General features: G+C 46.8%; 1 protein-coding gene across 1 annotated transcript in view; it reads left to right on the top strand.

The window, feature by feature from the left end:
- The first annotated feature begins 6812 nt into the window (after positions 1 to 6812).
- CDH26 (cadherin 26) overlaps positions 6813 to 20202 on the top strand; it is a 47807-nt gene continuing 34417 nt past the window's right edge. Inside the window, exon 1 of the mRNA XM_025186156.3 lies at positions 6813 to 6953. Coding sequence (XP_025041941.3) covers positions 6921 to 6953 — 33 coding nt within the window. The 5' untranslated portion in view covers positions 6813 to 6920. The remainder of the gene's footprint in view (positions 6954 to 20202) is intronic.

Raw genomic sequence — 20202 nt, 5'->3', positions numbered from 1 at the left:
GAAAACCTCAGTATGCAAAGGTGACGCCAAACCTGTTGAACCAGACACCCCCCCATGGAGAGGGACAAAGGAAGGGGGAAGGCTGCCCTGGTTGGGGGGCAGGGCTGGAAGAGTGTGAGTTAGTTGCTATCTGGGAGCATGGAGGAGACAGCCTAGGGAAAGGGGCTGGAGTTTAGGGGCCCAGTCTCCCCCGCATCTCAAGGGGGCCTGAGGCATCCTAGCCCAGCTCTGTGACCAGATTACATCTGTGCTGTGCTGTGCTGTATCCTGGAGAGGCAGTAAACTTCCTTTATTCCACCAGCTGGTGCAGTCTATTTGTGCCATTTTGGGGTGCAGGAGACAGGGGACCCCCAATGCGCTGTCATACCATGTTAGTCTGTTTGAACAAAAAGAACAAGGGGTCCTCTAGCCACCTTAAAGACTAACCAATTTATTTGGGAATAAACTTTTGTGGGCTGGAATCCACTTTGTCAATTGTATTTGATGAAGTGGGTTCCAGCCCATTAAATCTTATGACCAAAAATTTTTGTTATTTATTAACTAGGAGAAACAAGGTGGGTAATGAAATATTTTTTATTGGACCAGCCTGGGTTGGTGGAAGAGACAAGCTTCTGAGCAACTGAGAACTTTTCTTCAGGTCACAGAACTCTGTGTAGCTCCAAACCTTGTTTCTTCCACCAACCGGTTGGGCCAATACAAGCCATTACTTCACCTGCCTTGTCTCTCTAATACCCTAGCACCACTACAGCTACAACAGTACTGCAAAAAAATGATTAACTATGACAGTTTTATTATTAAGGAAAGAAAAAAATACTAAGAATGGTTACTTCAGCATGCTTCTTGTGAGTTTTTAATAATATACATATCACACCACTGAGAGTGGGCACACCTCTGCTGAGGTTGCTTTTCTATAGCTAAAACAAAAGTGTATTTCCAAAATTAGTAGAGTCCTGTATTAGTGGATTGCAGATACAACAGCATTCATAGATGGGTAAAGGGATTTTGTTTAAGGGCAAGTGAGTCCTTTTTGGTTTATAGTGGATATCCTAAACAGTTTATGAATGAGGAAAGGTGAGTGATTTTAATTAAGTCCTATGGAACTAAAGAAAGTATTTAAATTCAGTTACTTGAAGCCATTCCATGAACTGTCTTGAGAAAGGCAGATTAATTAATATTAAGAATCATAATATTAAAATTAAATCCACTTTACTCTCTGTTTCTCTTATGTCTCCTTGTTAGCGATACAACCTAAATCTTGTTGGTGTTAAAGAGAAGCTATTGCTGTCTTAAATTACCATACTATTTCAATAGCCTATTAAAATCATTACAACAAGAAAAACCTAACCCTAGCTCCTGGACAAGTCCTTTGGCAAACTTTTTCAGCCCTCATGTTTGATGACATCATTATGCTACAGAAGTACAGGCAGTCCCCGGGTTACGTACAAGATAGGGACTGTAGGTTTGTTCTTATGTTGAATTTGTATGCAAGTCGGAACAGGTACATATTGTAGGGGAAACTCTAGCCAAACATTTCTCCAGAGCTCAGTTTTATTCTCCCACACCTCACTTCCCTCAGTCCTTTATTCTCAAGATGAGGTGTCTGCTGAGAAAAGCCGCTTCGCGTCTCCCTGGTCTGCTGGGGGGAAGCAGCTAGTGCGGGGTTGCCTCACCCCGTTTGTAAGTAGGGATCCGATGCAAGTCGGATCCATGTAACCCGGGGACTGCCTGTAGTGCTATATTGAAGGCTGCTTCTTTTTGAGGCAATAAAGGGGCTACTTTGCTTTATTGCTGCTGTTTGCTTAATTGAAGGAGGCTGAAGTGGGTGTGTAGCGACATTCCTGATATTGAAGTGGAGATGAAAGAAGTGTGCTACTTTTTTAATTCAAAGAGATTTATATTCTTCTTTCATAATTCCATTGGACAATCAAGATAACTTTTTTAAGTCTTGGCTGGATTTAAATATTAGTTGCTTTCACCCTTTCATTGGATGAAGATGTTCATAGATAGTCCAGGTACAATCATGAATATTCACTTTGTTAATGTAAATGCAACAAGAATTGTAACTGTGTTGTGGAGGGAAATCTCAGAACATCTTTTAAGTTTAGAGTTTTAATTCTTATATTCATTACATTTTCTGAAATACTCTTTGGTTTAATTAGGCTTTCACTAGAGTTGAAGTCCTGACCCCTTATGTCATCTACAAAAATAATTTATTAGCTTTCACAATAGTCTCTTCAAACGTGCATAATTTTCAAAGAGAGTCTTTTACACCTATATGCAGACAATGCCTTAGACACTATGGGTACATCTAGACTACAAGCCTCTTTCGACAGAGGCTTTTTAGAAAGTATTTTTTGAAAAAGCTTCTTTCAAAAAAGAGCGTTTAGACTGCACTAAGCAGATTGAAAAATCGATCCGCTTTTTCGAGAGAGAGCGTCCAGACTGCCTGTACGCTCTGTCGAAAAAAGGGCACCTGGAAGCATTTCTGCCAGGACATGAGGGTAGCCTTTATTTCCGGGTCCTGCAGCATGCTCTTTGCAGAGACGCGTGCTTTAAGGGATCCTCCTGAACAGCCATTCCTCTGCTCCTGCAGCTGGATTGACTACCTCCTAGAGGGACAGCAAAGCTTCTGCAGTGCTTGCTTGGAGTGCCCTGCTTTGTGGGACACCATAGCATTTGGTTTCCTGGTTGGTTTTTGTGCTTTCAATCATTTTTTTGCCATGGAGCTGGAGCTGCCCCTGGGCAGGCGATGGCCCCACACTGTGATGCTGGAAGTTCTGCTGCATCTTCATGAGACCATCATCATGTTCATGGCACAGCTGGATTCAGAGCCCAGCTTTGAGCCCTTCACTCAAACTGCAGCCCCACTGTCCTTACCACCTAACTTATTCCTGGAGAGGGGAGTTTGAAGGCTGGACACCAGTTCAGACTGGTGGGACCATCTTGTTAGGGAGCAGGGGGACGACAAGGCTTGGCTCTGAAACTGCCATATGCGGAAGTGCATGTTCCAGGAGCTGTGTGCCTGGCTCACCCCTGCCCTACAATGTCAGGACACCCACTTGCGACCTGCCATCCCCCTGGAGAAGTGTGTCGCTATTGCTCTATGGAAGCTGGCCACCCCCGACAGCTACCGCTCGGAACACCAGTTTGGTGTGGGGAGGTCTACTGTTGGGGCCGTCTTGATGGAGGTAAGTCACTCTCTAGGGACAGTCCATAGTGGGGGAGGTGGATAAGGGGGACAGTCAGGACCGGGCAGAGGGGAATGGGGTGGGAGTGGTAGAAGCCCTCCTGGCCTCTCACTGCTGTGGTGGGGGGGTGGGGAAGGAGGGTTGCCTGAGGGGGTGCTCTTGGGATCGGGGAGGGGTGAGGGAGCACCTCTCATCAGCTCAGGCAACTCCTCTAATTTCCTGTTATATGTGTTTCTATTTGTCCCTTTCTGCAGGTGGTGACGGCCATCAATTCGGAGCTGCGTCAAGGACTGTCCGCTTTGGAGACCTGGATACCATTGTGGCTGGATTTGCAGGGCTAGGATTTCTGATCTGCGGTGGAGCACTCAATGGGACTCACATCCTGATCCGCGCACTTCCCCATTGTGCAGCGCAGTATATTAACAGAAACGGCTACTTTTCCATGGTGCTGCAGGCCCTGGTTGGTCACCGGGGACAATTCACAGACGTTTGTGTCAGGTGGTCAGGCCAGGCACACAATGCCTGCATCTTCCAGAACTCATACCTGTACCGCAGGCTGGGACATTCTTTCCAGAGCAAAACTTTGCAGTCGGGAATGTGCAGATGCCTATGTCCATCGTGGCCGATGTGGAGTACCCCCTTATGCCCTGGCTCACGAAGCTGTTCACTGGGCACCTGGATTCGAGCAGGGAACTTTTTAACTCCCACCTGAATCAGACTCGCTTCCAGGTAAAGTGCGCCTTTGGCCATCTGAAGGGCAGGTTTAGATGCCTGCTCACTCGGCTGGACATGGGTGAACGCAACATCCCCAAAGTGATTGCTGCCTGTTGTGTGCTGCACAACCTGGGGGAGAGGAAAGGGGAGGCCTTCCTCCCTGTGTGGGGGACATGGGCTGATGTGGAGGGGAGGCTGTTTGAGCAGCCCTGGACAGCTGCCATCCTCCAAGCCCACCAATTGGGATTGTGTATTTGGGAAGCCTTGACGGAGAGATTCTCCCAAGGAGCCCGATGAGTTTCCGAAGGGCCTTCCAAATGTGGGTGTGCCCCATGCCCCCAGTGTCTTCCCCCCAAAACCTATCTCTGCCCCCCGTTGTACACATTCACACAGAGAACAGAGATAGGTGTGCTTGACAAAATGCTTACAGTTTATTGCACTGTTGTATGTTACAAAACCTATATCACTGTTTTCTAAAGAAAAATAAACTTTTTGTTAACAATGTAAAGTGCTTCCCTTAGGGTATGTCTACACTGCTACCCTAGTTCGAACTAGGGTGGCTAATGTAGGCATTCGAACTTGCAAATGAAGCCCGGAATTTAAATATCCTGGGCTTTATTTGCATGTTCCCTGGTGCCACCATTTTTAAATGCCCCCTAGTTCAAAGTACCTACCCGCAGCTACATGCAGCACAGACTAGGTAGTTTGAATTAAAACTCCTAATTCAAACTACCGTTACTCCTCCTGCAATGATTCTAGCTTCTACTAGACTAGCAAAAAGACTCCTCACTTACTTACACCCACCAGCCCAACTCAGTTCACTCAACTATGGCAGGGGGGAGGCTTGTTCCTCTGAGACCTCTTACAATGAGGGTGTCTCTCCTGCAAACACTGGTGTCATATTTTACAGTTTCCACATTTAGGGCTGGCATGATTTGTGACCCCCACAACATCCCCAAATTAGTTACAATACACCACATTCCATTCCAACACTGATCATCCATCAGCCCTGGCTGAATTGGATTTACATAGCCACACCTTGTATTCCCTCCCCCTCCTGGCATGAGCTGTATTTACATATCAAGTCAACAGTTAACAGTTAATTATCTTGCAGAGCTAAACAATTGGAGTGAGCACACTCACCCACAGGGCAGCTGTCTCCTTTTAGCTGGCTGATAGCAAGCAGTAGTTTAGCCCCTGCTTATAAATGCTCCACTGCTTCCCGTCCATCCCTACAGTGGTACCCCAGAAATACTGGTGCCCTAGGCAACTGCTTACTCTGCCTATGGCTAAGGACTGCCCTGCTCCTCCAACCAGAACTCCAAGAGGGCTTTGATCTCAGGCGCAGACTAGGAGGGTGCCTGGCATTTGGTGCCCTTGGCTTGGTGCGGGGATGTGTCCCTGGAAGGGCCAGGAGGGCTTTGGGGAACTTGTCCTTGGGACATGGCTCTGAGTGTGCCTTCCAGCAAGAGCCGAGAAGTCAGGATCCTGGTTGGAGCTGGCTTGCTGCCACAATGCTACTCCTGGGCGCCTGTGCCTTTAAAAGATGGCTACAGGCAGGAACAATGGCGGTGAAAGGTCTGGCAGGGGTGTCCACCAGGGCTTCTTCCTGGAAGCATTTAAAAAAAAAAAAAAAAAAAAAAAAAAAAAAACCTTTTCCACACCCACACATACCTTTTTTTGACAGATCTCTGTTGAAAATAGCATTATTCCTCATAAAATGAGGTTTACTGCCATCAACAAAACTGCTGAGTTTTTTCGATTTACTGTCGACAGAACGCGGCAGCAGTCTAGACACAGGTAAATATTTTTTGAAAAAAGGCTACTTTTTTCGAAAAATCCCTGTAGTCTAGACACACCCTATGGGCAACCTCTCTTTCCTGCAAGGCACTGAGTGCCCTTGAAACTAGCCAGTAGCAGCCTGGCACTGCACTCCACTTTTCTGTAGATATTGTGTTGTTCTCCAGCTTCTCAGATTTTGTACTTCTGAAAAGAAATCTCCAGTTGTCATGGTTGTGAAGAAAACCGCAGAAATGTGACCTTAACTGAAAATGTGGAGACCAGCTAGTTGAGTTTGTAGGAGCCTGGAACCACGGGGTGGGGCAAACTGTCCCATTCTTCCAGGGAAGTTGTTACTCAGAGGCCTAGTGATGATTTCAGTGTCAACATTGTTAATTATTTTATTGCAGCAGTAAGAAAGATGATATCAGAGACCTGCACAACGCTGAAACAATTTGTGTAGCGGGGTGCTGAGAACCATTGAACCAAACTCTAAGTCCTGTATCTGATGGGAACCACTTCAAACCAGATGAAGTAGCACCTCTAATTCCCTCACCCAGGGGGTCTCATTTTACTACAACAGGTGGGTAGTGCTGAAGAGATACCACTATTTATCCATCCCCTCCCGCCCAGCCCAGGAAGTCAGCTTGTGGTTCTCCTCAAGCATAACCCAGGTGGAGCCCAGCAGAGCAGACAGCGGCATGGTCCTATATTGAACGGTACCACCTCCCTTGAGCCGAGCCTCGGGTTGCCACGGGCATGGCCACAGTTTGCTTTGGGGGCAGAGCTCTCCCCACCCTCCTCAGTCTGAGCCCCCCCCCCCCCCCCAAGCCACACGCTTTGGTGAGAAGTGAGGGGACAGGCTCACGCCGCGGGGCGCCCTACAACGCAGCCCTGCAGCCTCCAGGGAAAGGGGGTGAGGGAGGAGGGTGCCCCCAAATCGCGCGCCCGCCACCCACACGCTCCTACACCGTCTGCGCGGACCGGACTCGCAAGGTGCCCCCCACCCCTAGGGGGGCGGGTCTGCCTGCAGCTCCAGTAGCGACTTGCAAGGCGGCGGACAGCTCCCCCCAGCCGGCCTGGGGAGCCTCTGCATCGCCCGCCCGGGCCCTGCAGTGGAAGGGAGGGGGCGGCATGTGGCCGCCCCGGCCGCTCCCCCAGCCGGCTTTATAAGCTGGGAGGCAGCGCCGCCGCGGATCACATCAGCGGGAGTTCCCGGGACCGCCTGCCCCGCTGGCCATGGGGTGCCTCGCTGCGCTGCTGCTCCTGGCGGTAGGTGTGGGGGTCGCCGCGCTTGCGAGGGGGACAGGGCGCCTCGTGGAGGTTGGGCAGGGGGAGGTCGGGAACCGCGCACTGGAGGAGGCTGGAGCTTTGCACAGGCAAGGGATGCGGGAGCGGGGGAGATGATGAGCCGGTGTTAGGGGAAAACCCTTTGGAAATACCCATCTTTGCTCTTGAAACTGTTCTCCGGTCAACCCACCGGCTTCGCTGAGGCACCGATCTCAAAGAGGGGGGCTTGGCAACATTTGTGTTTTTACAACCATTTCATATTTTTAAGCGTTTGGGTTTTTAATCAGTTTCAGTTTTCTTTGTTGTGAGAAGTTAGGGAGCGGCCAGACACTAGTTATTTAATGACAACAGTTAAGAGTCAAAAAGTTATGGTTTTATAACCATTACAACGCGGGTGGTCAACAGAATATATCAACACATGCCAAGTAAAAACTATATCTTTCAATTCAATCCTAGAATGTTCTCCAACCAAATTTTTCTTACTTTGCTTATCTGTAAATATCAACCATCATGGAAGGAAATGTGTCAGTTTGTGTATGTTCTGTGACATCAACATTTGCCAAAAAAATCTAATCCTTCCAAGCCCACAAATAGGTTCTTGCATGCAAAATGTAACCAAACAAGATGGGGATACTCCCACAAGGTAAAACTATGGAAATGACACTTAAAAAGACCAGATACCATTCTCAGTCCCCAGTTCTAGAAAGACTTACACACCTGCTTTTCTTAGCTTTTTTAAGCATAATACTAGTCCCATTAAGTGCAGTGGAACTAGTGACACACATGAAGTTAAACATGTGTGAAAGGTTCTGCAGAACCTTATTTAAACACAAGAGCATACCAGAGAACCCACAGAATTGCAAAGTCAATTGATTATTTAATAAAAACATGTATATTTCACACCTGTTCATTTATGAACTACTAGAATTAATACAAAACCAGTATAAAGTGAAAAGACCTTGTTTACATAGATGTGCTCTTTTATGGCTACAGGCAGTCCCCGGGTTACGTACAAGATAGGGACTGTAGGTTTGTTCTTAAGTTGAATCTGTATGTAAGTTGGAACTGGCGTCCAGATTCAGCCGCTGCTGAAACTGACCGCCAGTTCTGACTTACATACAGATTCAACTTAAGAACCCCAAGCTTCCCCAAGTCAGCTGCTGCTGAAACTGATCAGCGCTGATTCCAGGAAGCCTGGGGCAGAGCAACTCTGCCTCCAGCTTCCTGTAGTCAGCGCTGGTCAGTTTCAGCAGCGGCTGACTTGGGGACGCCTGGGGCAGAGCAGCTGGGGTGCTGCCGGGTTCATTCAGTAGCGCCAAGGAGCGGTGCTGCGGGACCAACCCGCAGCACCCCAGCTGCTCTGCTCCAGGGTCCAAAACAAAAGCCTGGTCTGCTGGGGGGGCACACTAGCCGCGCCCCCCCCAGCAGACCAGGGACATGGGGAGCAGAGCCGCAGCGGCAGCGGGGTGCCGCGCCTCTGAGACTTTGCTCTGGCAAAGTCTCAGAGGCCCGGGACCCCCCCGCGGCTGCGGCTTGAGTCCCGGTGCCTGTGGTCTGCTGGGGACAGTCCCCAGCAGACCACAGGCACCGGGACTCAAGCGGCAGCAGCGGCGGTTCCCTGCGCTTCTGAGGCTTTGCTCTGGCAAAGCCTCAGAAGCGCGGGAACCCGCCCGGTGCCTCTGGTCTGCTGGAGACGGTCTCCAGCAGACCAGGGGCACCGGAGCAGCTTACGAACGGGGCTTTCTCGCCCCGGAGCTCGCAGGTAGCAATCCGCTACCTCGACCTCCAGGGCGAGAAAGCCCCGTTCGTAAGTGCGGATCCGACGTAAGTGCGGATCCGACGTAAGTCGGGGACTGCCTGTATAAAGTTTCCTCTTCTCTTAACTACAATTTCCTCTTCTCCTAACTTAAAAGCAAGGTCAGGGTTTGGTTGTTCCAGGACAACTGGAAGTCCTGGCAGAAGGACAGTTTTCCATAAAATGCAAAGGGAGGGGCTGCTGTTTGGAGGGATATCAGTTTCCATTGGGGGCAGAGAGACTGCAGGGAAGAGCTATGCTGCAGTGCAGAGTGTTCACTGGCAGCAACTATACCACCAGGAAAGTGACCAGCAGGATTGGGGCTCTCCTATCTTGCCTGCTAGCACACAAAGTAGCTCCCCTGACCCCAAACCTTTCCCCCCTTTAGCACAGTGCCAGAGGTGGAGAAAAAAGGCCCCTGGCAGTGGGGGGACAGCTGGGGGAGAAAAAAGCCCCCCTCTCCTGAGCCCCTCCTCACCCTCCAGACCTCACTCTCATACCCGCCTGACCCAGGCTCCTCCATCCGCTCTATATCCTGAAAGCCCTTCCCTCAGTCCTGCACTCCCTCCCCCACACCACCACCCTTCTGCTTTGAAGGATCCGGGCAATGCAGAGTAAGTCTGCTATGCTCGTACTCCTAAAAAACCACGCACAATTACCATGATTATATGTGCATATTTCATAGACTAAGGCCAGAAGGCACTACTGTGATGATCACATAGCCTGTAGAATTTACCCCAGAAACTGGATTAGAGCATGTCTTTAAGAAAGAAAATTGCATTTTAAAGATTTTAAGAGTTTGGATTCACTATTTCTCCTGGTAAGCCATTCGTTCCAACCCTTAATTAGCTTCACTGTTACAAATTGTCATATTTCAAGATTAAATTCGTCTGATATCAATTTCCAGACATTGGTTCTTGTTACCTCTTTATCGGCAATGCTGAAAAAGTCCTTAGCCCCCTGGGGTTATGTATATTACGGAGAAGATTGACCCTCCAAAGGTCGATCTTCTAGCATTTGAATTAGCGGGTCTAGTGAAGACCCGCTAATTCTAATTGAGAGTGTGTCCCCGTTGGCACCGGTAGACATGTTCATCATGAGGAGTAAGGGAAGTTGACGAGAGCATTTGCTCCTGTCAACCTCCTGTTGTGTAGATGGCCCGAAAACACAATTTAAGATACATTGACTCCTTAAGTCAACTTTCTCCTTCAGTGTATACCAAATCCCTGAGATCTCTTGTGCCTGTGTCAATGCCTCTGTCACTTTTCAACCTTCTCTTCAGTAAGCTGAATAAATTAAGCTCCTTAAACCTCATAGTGTAACACTCCTTTGTTTTTGAGCCCCTAGTCATTTTTCTAGCCTTCTTTGTTGCTCTCTCCAGTATTTCCATATCTTTCTTGAAATAGGAACATCACAACTGGACACAATATTTTTGTTTGCCAGAAGTAGATTTAAAAAAAAATAATTTAAATGGATAATATCAGTGTTTATTTTCAGACTCTTTTGTTTTTATCTGTAAATTTGCAGAGCTGCAGGAATTTATGAAAGTGTTAGACATGGTGTGAAGGTCACAGAGTTATTTACCTGTAGATGTTGAGATTCAGAAAGTTAAAGCTTTAGGGATGGTAATATTAACACAATCTGTGTCAGTATCACATATCAAAATATACAATATAAATAACCTTAAAGGAAATTCTAAGATCACAAACACCATTTTTTGTACGTTGCCTAATAGTAGTTTTCAGTCATTGATTGATCAAAATATCTTGGTAAGTTTGGGTATGTCTACACTACAGAGTTAGTTCGAACTAACTTAGTTCGAATTAGTTAATTCGAACTAACCTAATTCGAACTAACGCGTCTAGAACTAAAAACTAGTTCGAATTAGTGTTTTGCTAATTCGAACTAGCATGTCCACATTAAGTGGACCCTGAACAGGGCTTAAGGATGGCTGGAAGCAGTGCCGGCAGGGCATCAGAGGAGGACTTAGAGCGTGGAGATGCTGTCTCAGGCTAGCCGAGGGCTGTGCTTAAAGGGACCCGACCCCCACCCTGGACAGACAGTTCTCAGGGGTGCCCCGCTTGAAAACCAGTCCTGGCTTGGAGTGCCCGGAGTGCCCACACTGGGCACATCACAGCACTCGGCCATCATCCCGGCTGCACTTGCTGCAGGCTGCCATCTGGGGAGAGGGGGCAATTGGGGGGCTGCAGGAGAGCTTCCACCCCCAGAAGCCCGCAGAGCCAGCCCAGTCCTCCCCATCGGGGGCTCGTGCCCCATTCCTCCCTCACCTCCTTCCACTTACTCTTCCCTAGCCCCTCTTCTTGATGTACAAAATAAAGATAACGTGTCTTCCAAAATGGAATCTGTCTTTATTGAACAAAACTGGGGGAGACTGGGAAAAGAGAGGCTAGGAGAGGGGAGGGCAACTAAAATGATCAGGGGTTGGGAACAGGTCCCATATGAAGAGAGGCTAAAGAGACTGGGACTTTTCAGCTTAGAAAAGAGGAGATGGAGGGTGGACAGGATAGAGGTCTCTAAAAGCAGGAGTTGGGTGGAGAGGGTGCATACAGAAAAGTTCTTCATTAGTTCCCATAAAGAAGGACTAGAGGACACCAAAGGAAAGGAATGGGTAGCAGGCTTCAAACTAGTAACAGAAAGTTGTTCTTCACAAAGCAAAGAGTCAACCTGTGGAACTCCTTGCTGCAGGAGGCTGTGAAGGCTAGAACTAGAACAGAGTTGAAAGGGAAGTGAGATCAAGTCATGGAGGTTGGGTCCATGGAGTGGTATTAGCCAGGGGGTAGGAGTGGTGTCCCTATGCAAGGTTTGTGGAAGGCTGGAGAGGGATGGCACAAGACAAATGGCTTGGTTACTGTCTTCGGTCCATCCCCTCCAGGGTTCTTAGGGTTGGCCGCTGTCGGCAGACAGGCAACTGGGCTAGATGGACCTTTTGGTCTGACCCAGGACGGCCATTGTAAGCTCAGGGTCGTGGGGTCTCAGTGGACCCCCTTGCATTTTCATGCATACCTGCTCCTGGGTGGCCAGGCTGGAAGCTCTCCTGCCCTAGCTGGCCACTTTCCTGTGCCTAGTGGCCAGCTAGGGCCAGCTAGGGCCACCCAAAATATAGTTGGGTTTATCAATCATCTTATCAAAAAAGAAAACAAGTTGGTTTGACAGCACCCATTTTCTGTAGCATTAAATATATATTTAGCTTCTAATTCTTTGATAGTCCCTATATCCGTGGTCCCCAACACGGTGCCTGCGGGGGCATTTCAATGCGCCCGCCAGGTGCTCGGGGCTGGCCTGGCCCCGGGCACATGGCGCACGGGCGCTTGCGGGGGGAGTGCCCTTGGCGGGTGGAGCGCCGGGCGTGTGGCACTCGGCGGGAGGGGGCGGAGGGGAGCGCCGGCCCCGGGCACGCGGCGGGGGGGAGCACCGGCCCCGGGCACGCGGCGGGGGGGAGCGCTGGCCCCGGGCACGCGGCGGGGGGGAGCGCCGGGCGTGTGGCACTCGGCGGGAGGGGGCGGAGGGGAGCGCCGGCCCCGGGCCCCGGGGGGGGCACCGGCCCCGGGCCGGCGGGGGGGAGCGCTGGCCCCGGGCCCCGGGGGGGAACGCCGCGGGGGGGAGCGCTGGCCCCGGGTGCACGGCGGGGGGGAGCGCTGGCCCCGGGCACGCGGCGGGGGGGAGCGCTGGCCCCGGGCGCGCAACACTCGGCGGGGGGGGGAGGAGCGCCGGCACCGGGCGCGCGGCTCTCGGCGGGAGGGCTGGCCCCGGGCGCGCAGCCCTTGGAGGGGGCCCTGCCCCCGGGCGCGTAGCTATGGGGGGGTCCGGCCCACGGGTGCGTGGCTGGGGGGGGGCCGCCCCTGGGCGTGTGGCTAGGGGGGGGCCGCCCCCGGGCGCGCAAGTGTCCCCGCCCTCTGGTGCCCGGCGGGCAAAAGGCCACGCCCCCTGGCGCCCGACAACCTCAAAAGGTTGGGGACCACTGCCCTATATTAACCAATTCATTATTTTGCCACGCTATGTCGTCAGGCTAGTCGGTCTACAGTTCTCTGGGTTATCCTTTCTACCCTTCCTAAAAATTGGAATTATGTTTGCAGTTGTCCAATGTGCTAGAATTTCCCCAGCTTTCGAAGTTTTGTTAAAAATTATTAGGAGTGCTTTAGAGAGCTCTACATTACATTTAAAACTTTTGGCTGATGACACATCAACATAAGAACATAAGAACGGCCATAGTGGGTCCGACCAAAGGTCCAACTAGCCCAGTATCCTGTCTGCTGACAGTGGGCAATACCAGATTCCCCAGATGGAGCAATCACAACAGATAATCCTCAAGTGATCTGCCCCCTGTCACCCAGCTCCAAAGAAACAGAGGCTAGGGACACCATTCCTCCCCATCCTGGCTAATAGCCATTGATGGACCTAACCTCTGTGAATCTATCTAGCTCTTTTTTGAACCCTGTTAAAGTTCTAGCCTTGTTAGCCGACGGTTAGGGCAATGTGTGTGTGTGTGTGTGTGTGTGTGTGTGTGTTTGAGAAAAGGTTTAACGTTCGTGTTTTTACTGCTAGGACCGGGGTTCCATCGCAGAGGGTAGCCAGCAGGCCAACAGACGCCCCGTTATATAGGAAGAGCTTATTACACTTTAGATTTTAGCTGCTAGAACACAAAGTTTTTTCACAGCGGTCAGCCTGGGGAAGGCTGAAAAGTGCCCCAATGGATCTGTCACCTGGGAGTGACACAGATCCAAATGCCCAAGCTTTTTTTATGTTTGTTCCTTTATGACTGGCTGAAGTTTTTTTAAATTGTGCTTGGTTTTATTACAGCAACTGAAGGAGTCAGGTTAAAGCTTAAACAGTTACAGGTTTATTAAAAGACTTATAAAAGCATATGGTTACAATGGCTATTGCTCTATTTTTTAAATGCTAGCAAATATATATATATATAGGTTTTAAAAATGATTACAGGAAAAAGGTAAAGATAGAAAATAGAAATAATGGTACCAAGTGACAGCTTAATCTTTAAAGAGCTCTAACACTATGTGTATATATATACTTAAACAAAGGACCACATCCGGGTACAATTTTTACCCCCTTCTGTGCCTCTCGACTCCAGCGTGTCAGGCCAGGGCCGGTCTCAATTCCTAGGAAAGATGAATACGAGGTGGGCGTTCCCTTGGAACCTTGGGAGATTAAACACCTAACCTGACCAGCAGATAGATGGTAGATTGACACTTAAAGCAAGTGTGCTGCTGGACTTATCTTTATACCCCTGGGGGCCCATATTTTTTTTTTTATTTTAAGAGGCCAAATTTTACTGGTTCATTTTGTGGTGCCAGTTTTTACAAGCAGGTTACAAGTTAATTTACACTTGTAAGAGAGGAAGATAGCTAAATTAGGACTGCCGGATGTTCTTGTTGGGCAGGAGATTCCTTTCCCCACAGACAGTTGTGTGTTCGTATCAATATGGGTTAAGTCAAGGGCACGATATACAGCCTTTTAGTTTGACCACCCTTTTATCTCTGCTTACTGTTGGTTATGGTTACTGAGCCAGCATATCTAAACCTTTTGCTCCAAGGTTTTTAAAGAATATGCTGTTTTCCTGCTCTTATGTGCCCTGCATGGTTTTAAGCAGACAAAGATGAATGTAAAATGGGGGTTTACGTCTGGCTACATTCCACCCCCTGATACGACACACCACGTTCCAGGATACAAGATGGTGGTGATACCAGCACCTCTTGCCCACCTTGGGGGAATAATCTAGAAGTGCCCGATGGCCGGAATAGAAGGTTTAGGATTTAGGAATTGGCTAGGGATTTTTTTTTAGTGCTGTATATCGAATGTGCACAGAAAAGATAGCTGCATTAACTAGACATTGCACAATACATAGGGTTATGCAGAAAATGATTATAAAAATTACAGTGGTTAGAGCAGTGGTTATAACAGAGTGTAGAAAAGGAGTTAGGGAAAATTTCAGCTGTTGGGCTAACCAATTTAGGCATGAGATATTTACATTTTTAGTTACAGCATGTTTTACCCCATACAGTTTGTTGCCACTTCCCTTGCCTCCCCCCAAAGTTATTTTGAGGATTGCGGTGGTTGCTGTTATAGAACCACACCGGTTTTTATTTGAAGATGTTGCTTTTGTTTTACTAGTTGTTTTGGGCTGAGAGGGACAAACTTGATTTTTAGTTTAGTAGAGGAGTTAAGTAAGTTGTTTTGGTACAGCAGTAGCAGTTGGGATGAGGAAGAAGACCATGGCGAGTTAGAGTACCATGTTTTGCTTTAGCTTAGGTTTTTTTTTATAGTTTAGTTTATAACCAGCAACAGCGATTGCAAGCGCTATAACAGCAAGCGGTATATATACAAAAAGTTTATGGTGGTTTTTTAGATTTACACCAGCGTTGGGAGGTATTTATTTTACTGGAGCACTGTTTAGGGCCATTGCCTTAGTTTTCAAAACATAAGGTTTGCCGGTCTTGGGTACAATCCAAGCCTTAGTAATGGTTATTGGTGTTAGCCCAACGTCTGCAGTGGTTTAGACTCCTTTTCCCTTGTAGGAGTGCAGTACGTGGGTTTGCGTTTTTAGACTGGGGTGTTTGATTACCAAAGTGTTTTTAGGTGCATATTTAAAATTTTTGAGTGGTACAGTGGGGCTAGGAAAGGTTCTCCCTGTAGGGAAGAAATCTTTTACTGATCGGACTGCCCGTAGGGGTTTGCCGATTGTTTAATTTTTGCACCACAGTATTTAATCTGTTTTTTTTATTTGCCATTTGTGGGCCTTTGGGTTCTTATGGATTTTTTTACTTCCCCACTTTCATGGGTAGGCACGGGGGAGATGGGAACTTACCACCATAAGGGCTGGGTGGTTAAAGCTATCTTATTTTTTAATACTGGCCTTTTAATTCTTTAATTTAGTTTTATTAATTAACAATTTAATTAGTCTTTGGTTCAAAAATCTGGTTAGATCTAGTGAAGTGGACACAGAGCTGGACAGATTTTTCAAACTATCCAGGATTAATCGGTTAGCTTGGCTGGTGTCTAGGCCTTTACAGGCACTGGATATTACTGCATCTACCAGCCTGGATTCTATACAATTTTTGGGCTATGGCATAAGTGTTGCTGACAGAGTTTCCAGGTTTAAACTAATCTGTGATTGTATCTGCTAAGCCCCATCGTTGCCTAATTAGGCACTTGCCAATTTGATTAGCCAGTCTAGCACACAGCTGGTCTATGCCAGTGTGGAACATCACCAAGGTAAGGACCAGTGACAATTGTCCTGGTTCTGGGACAGGGGTCTGTTCAGGGCATGATGCACAATTGGGAGGCTTTATTTTGTCCTTAAGGACCCGGTTGATGATATTTAAATGAGGGCAAGTTAGCAATGGCCATTGTTTAACAGATGACAGCCATGCCTCAGGGGTTACCTTTGTCTGGGCTTTAAGTGGTAAGCCCCAGTGGGAGTTAGTAGGTTCAACTTCAGTGGCTTAATGTTAGTGTTTAGCTTCTTTCCCACAATATTCCATACAAACTTTAACTTAGAGGACTGTGTATTCTTTGTCCTCGTAGTGTTCATGTTGTTACAATAAACAAAATAATTTTGTGTGAATGAGGGGCGGCCCAAGGCCGTGTATTTCCCATTGCTATTAGCGTGTATTTTTTCTATGTATGTAACTTGAAGGAGCTTACGTTTACTAGAGTTACTGTTTTTTTTATAGGATCAAGCATGGTTCACAGATATTGAATTGTTAACCCATGCAATTCTATAATTTTTGAGGCCTTTTAAGGCATCAGGCACCAATGAGTAGCAGGTTAAGTAGCTGTTATTGATGTTTTACTTGCCCGTGTTGTTTCTTATAGATTTTTTTATGATCTCTGGCGCTTTAGAGCTATTAAAGCAAAACTAATCCGGTGGGAGAGAGGGCTGGTTCCTCACTTCTAGTTTTTTTGTTTACGTGATGCACTCCTTGCTTCTTTCCAGTTTCTTTTTTATTTACCTGTGGAGACATTGTTAACATTCTCCTAGCCTAGACAATTACTAAACTATCATCCCTTCACTAAAGTTTAAAGTTGCCAATTGATTGGGCCCAATTATTAATTTTGTTGGCTTAAATTCATGCTTCTGCTTTCCTTAAAGTATTCTTTCATTAAAACAATATCTTACACACAACAATATTTGCAATTCATATTACAATTAAGACACACAAGACAAACTTGGACAGAACACAAACTTATTGTGTTATGACACAAAACCATGGTGTTTGTTGTTGTTGTTTGCTGTTTCTTCAGCTGGCACCAGCACTGTCTAATGATCTGAAAGACAAGAAAACATCTCTACCCCCATTGGGGTGGTCTATTATAACTTAAAATACTGCCTAAGGTTTGTTAGGGGAACTGGTTACAGCTAGTTCCTTAACACTTTTATGGGCGAGTGAGCTACAACTTTCCTAGAACAAGGGCGCTTTATTGGTACGTGTGACCTTCCACTTCCTTGCATTACCTTAGAGTTGCTAGCCCTCCCTAACAGTGGTATGCCTTAGTTTCCCTCTTGTACCACAGATCAGGCTTAATGTGTGAGGCTATAATGCTTTTTTTTAGCACAAGGTGTTGGTTGGCCAGTTACTGTTCCAGCAAGCAAAAAGCTTTTATTTTCCTGAAAAGAATTCTATGTACAATGTTACAGGCTTACTTATGAGGGACAGTTGGTTTCACACTTCTTCAGAACAGAAAGGCAGTCTGCACTCATTTACAACCTTGGATCTGAGAGCAAGCTAAAAGTGTTATTAACTTAGCCTTGAACATAGACATAGTGAAGTTTTAGAGTTTGGATTTTTAAAACAATAACTTGGTTTCTTAGAGAGCAAATTTAACCTTAAAAGTTGAATGCCCAACACAAGCACTAACCAATTTGTGCTTTGTCTGTTTGCAATTTTAAGCAAGAGGACATAATCCAAAACAAAATAAAACTAGTTTATTTGAAACCTACAAAATAAAGTTACAATATATAGAGCTTATTCTTTTATGCAGTTATACAATTAAGTTTTAGTAGAATCCTTAATTTTTCTTTGGGCTATTCCCGGTGGCAACTCCTTTCCCTCCGATATGGGCTTAATAATTGGGAGAGGAGTGTGAAGTGTTATGGCTTGAGCTTGGGTTAGCTCCTCTGTTTTTTTTAGTGCTGTGTAGGCTGCCAGAAGCACTTTTTATAAAGCGTGTAATTTAACTGTGACCTCTGCCATAACTTCGAGCCAAACTGTATGGGGCGGCGGGGTACAGTTTCTCCTTCTTGCCATAAGGCATAGGACATCCCTGTGTTTCCCACAGTAAGGTACAAATGAAATGGGACCCATTAGGGTAAATCGAACCTATAGACTGATAAGTGCGTATCTTGTTATCAGCTGTTTTAGAGCTTCCTTGTGGATGGGGGCTCATTCCCATCGAGCATGCTTTCTGAGCAAATTATACGGGGAGTAGGTACAAATTAAAATTTCCCGTTTTTCCAAATCTTTAATTAGTTCACAGACCGGAGCCATAGCTTCGGCTGGAATGCTGTACTGTTTTATCTTGGTTACAGTGGAAGGCGGGAGAGTGGGGGTTTGAGCCAGCAAAGTTTTAAAGCCAGCTCCAAAAGCTCATTTTTTTTCCCATTAATTTCTTTCTTGTTTCCTTCTCTAGCCTCAGGAGGAGCCGTTCCTGTAGGTGCTCCATGTCCTTATTTAAGGTTCGCACCCGGGTATCCAGGTTCTGGCATTGCTCCCAGAGTTTGTATTTCTTTCTCTGAACTCTGATAAGCTCTGTTTCTAACTTCCAGTAGCTAGTACAGGCTACTTGCCACACACCCTTTAACAGCCAGATGCAAGCGCCTTTTCCTAACATCTCTTTATCCCATTTAGGATTGCCCCATCCCTCTTGGGCAAACTCCTTCTCTATACAGCTAAAATTCATGTCAAGCATGACAGGCTTCATGCTGCTGTATGTGAACCAATAGCACAATCCTGCTGACTACGCCAATTCTGTCAGCCGACGGTCAGGGCAGTGTGTGTGTGTGTGTGTTTTTGAGAAAAGGTTTAACGTCCGTGTCTTTACTGCTAGGACCGGGGTCCCATCGCAGAGGGTAGCCAGCAGGCCAACAGACGCTATATAGGAAGAGCTTATTACACTTTAGATTTTAGCTGCTAGAACACAAAGTTTCTTCGCAGCGGGCAGCCTGGGGAAGGCTGAAAAGTGCCCCAACGGATCTGTCACCTGGGAGTGACACAGATCCAAACGCCCAAGCTTTTTTTATGTTTGTTCCTTTATGACCGGCTGAAGTTTTTTTAAATTGTGCTTGGTTCTATTACAGCAACTGAAGGAGTCAGGTTAAAGCTTAAACAGTTACAGGTTTATTAAAAGACTTATAAAAGCATATGGTTACAATGGCTATTGCTCTGTTTTTTAAATGCTAGCAAATATATATATATAGGTTTTAGAAATGATTACAGGAAAAAGGTAAAGATAGAAAATAGAAATAATGGTACCAAGTGACAGCTTAATCTTTAAAGAGCTCTAACACTATGTATATATATACTTACACAAAGGACCACATTCAGGTACAATTTTTACCCCCTTCTGTGCCTCTCGACTCCAGCGTGTCAGGCCAGGGCCGGTCTCTCAATTCCTAGGAAAGACGAATACGAGGTGGGCGTTCCCTTGGAACCTTGGGAGATTAAACACCTAACCCGACCAGCAGATAGATGGTAGATTGACACTTAAAGCAAGTGTGCTGCTGGACTTATCTTTATACCCCTGGGGGCCCGTATTCTCTTTTTTATTTTAAGAGGCCAAATTTTACTGGTTCGTTTTGTGGTGCCAGTTTTTACAAGCAGGTTACAAGTTAATTTACACTTGTAAGAGAGGAAGATAGCTAAATTAGGACTGCTGGATGTTCTTGTTGGGCAGGAGATTCCTTTCCCCGCGGACAGTTGTGTGTTCGTATCAATATGGGTTAAGTCAAGGGCACGATGTACAGCCTTTTAGTTTGACCACCCTTTTATCTCTGCTTACTGTTGGTTATGGTTACTGAGCCAGCATATCTAAACCTTTTGCTCCAAGGTTTTTAAAGAATATGCTGTTTTCCTGCTCTTATGTGCCCTGCATGGTTTTAAGCAGACAAAGATGAATGTAAAATGGGGGTTTACGTCTGGCTACAGGCCTTCACCAAGTCCTCTGGCAAGGAGTTCCACATGTTGACTGTGCGCTGAGTGAAGAAAAACTTCCTTTTGTTTGTTTTAAACCTTCTGCCTATTAATTTCATTTGGTGACCCCTAGTTCTTATATTGTGGAAATAAAAAAATAAATAACTTTTCCTTGTTCACTTTTTCCATACCAGTCATGATTTTATAAATCTCTATCATATTTCCCCTTAGTCTCCTCCTCTTTAAGCTGAAAAGTCCAAGTCTTTTTAAT

The sequence above is a fragment of the Pelodiscus sinensis genome, chromosome 17 (genome assembly GCF_052426305.1).
Source record: "Pelodiscus sinensis isolate ZL-2025 chromosome 17, ASM5242630v1, whole genome shotgun sequence".
NCBI classification, from domain to species: domain Eukaryota; kingdom Metazoa; phylum Chordata; order Testudines; family Trionychidae; genus Pelodiscus; species Pelodiscus sinensis.
The sequence above is the reverse complement of the archived record's forward strand: the minus strand, read 5'-3'. Positions and strand labels throughout refer to the sequence as shown.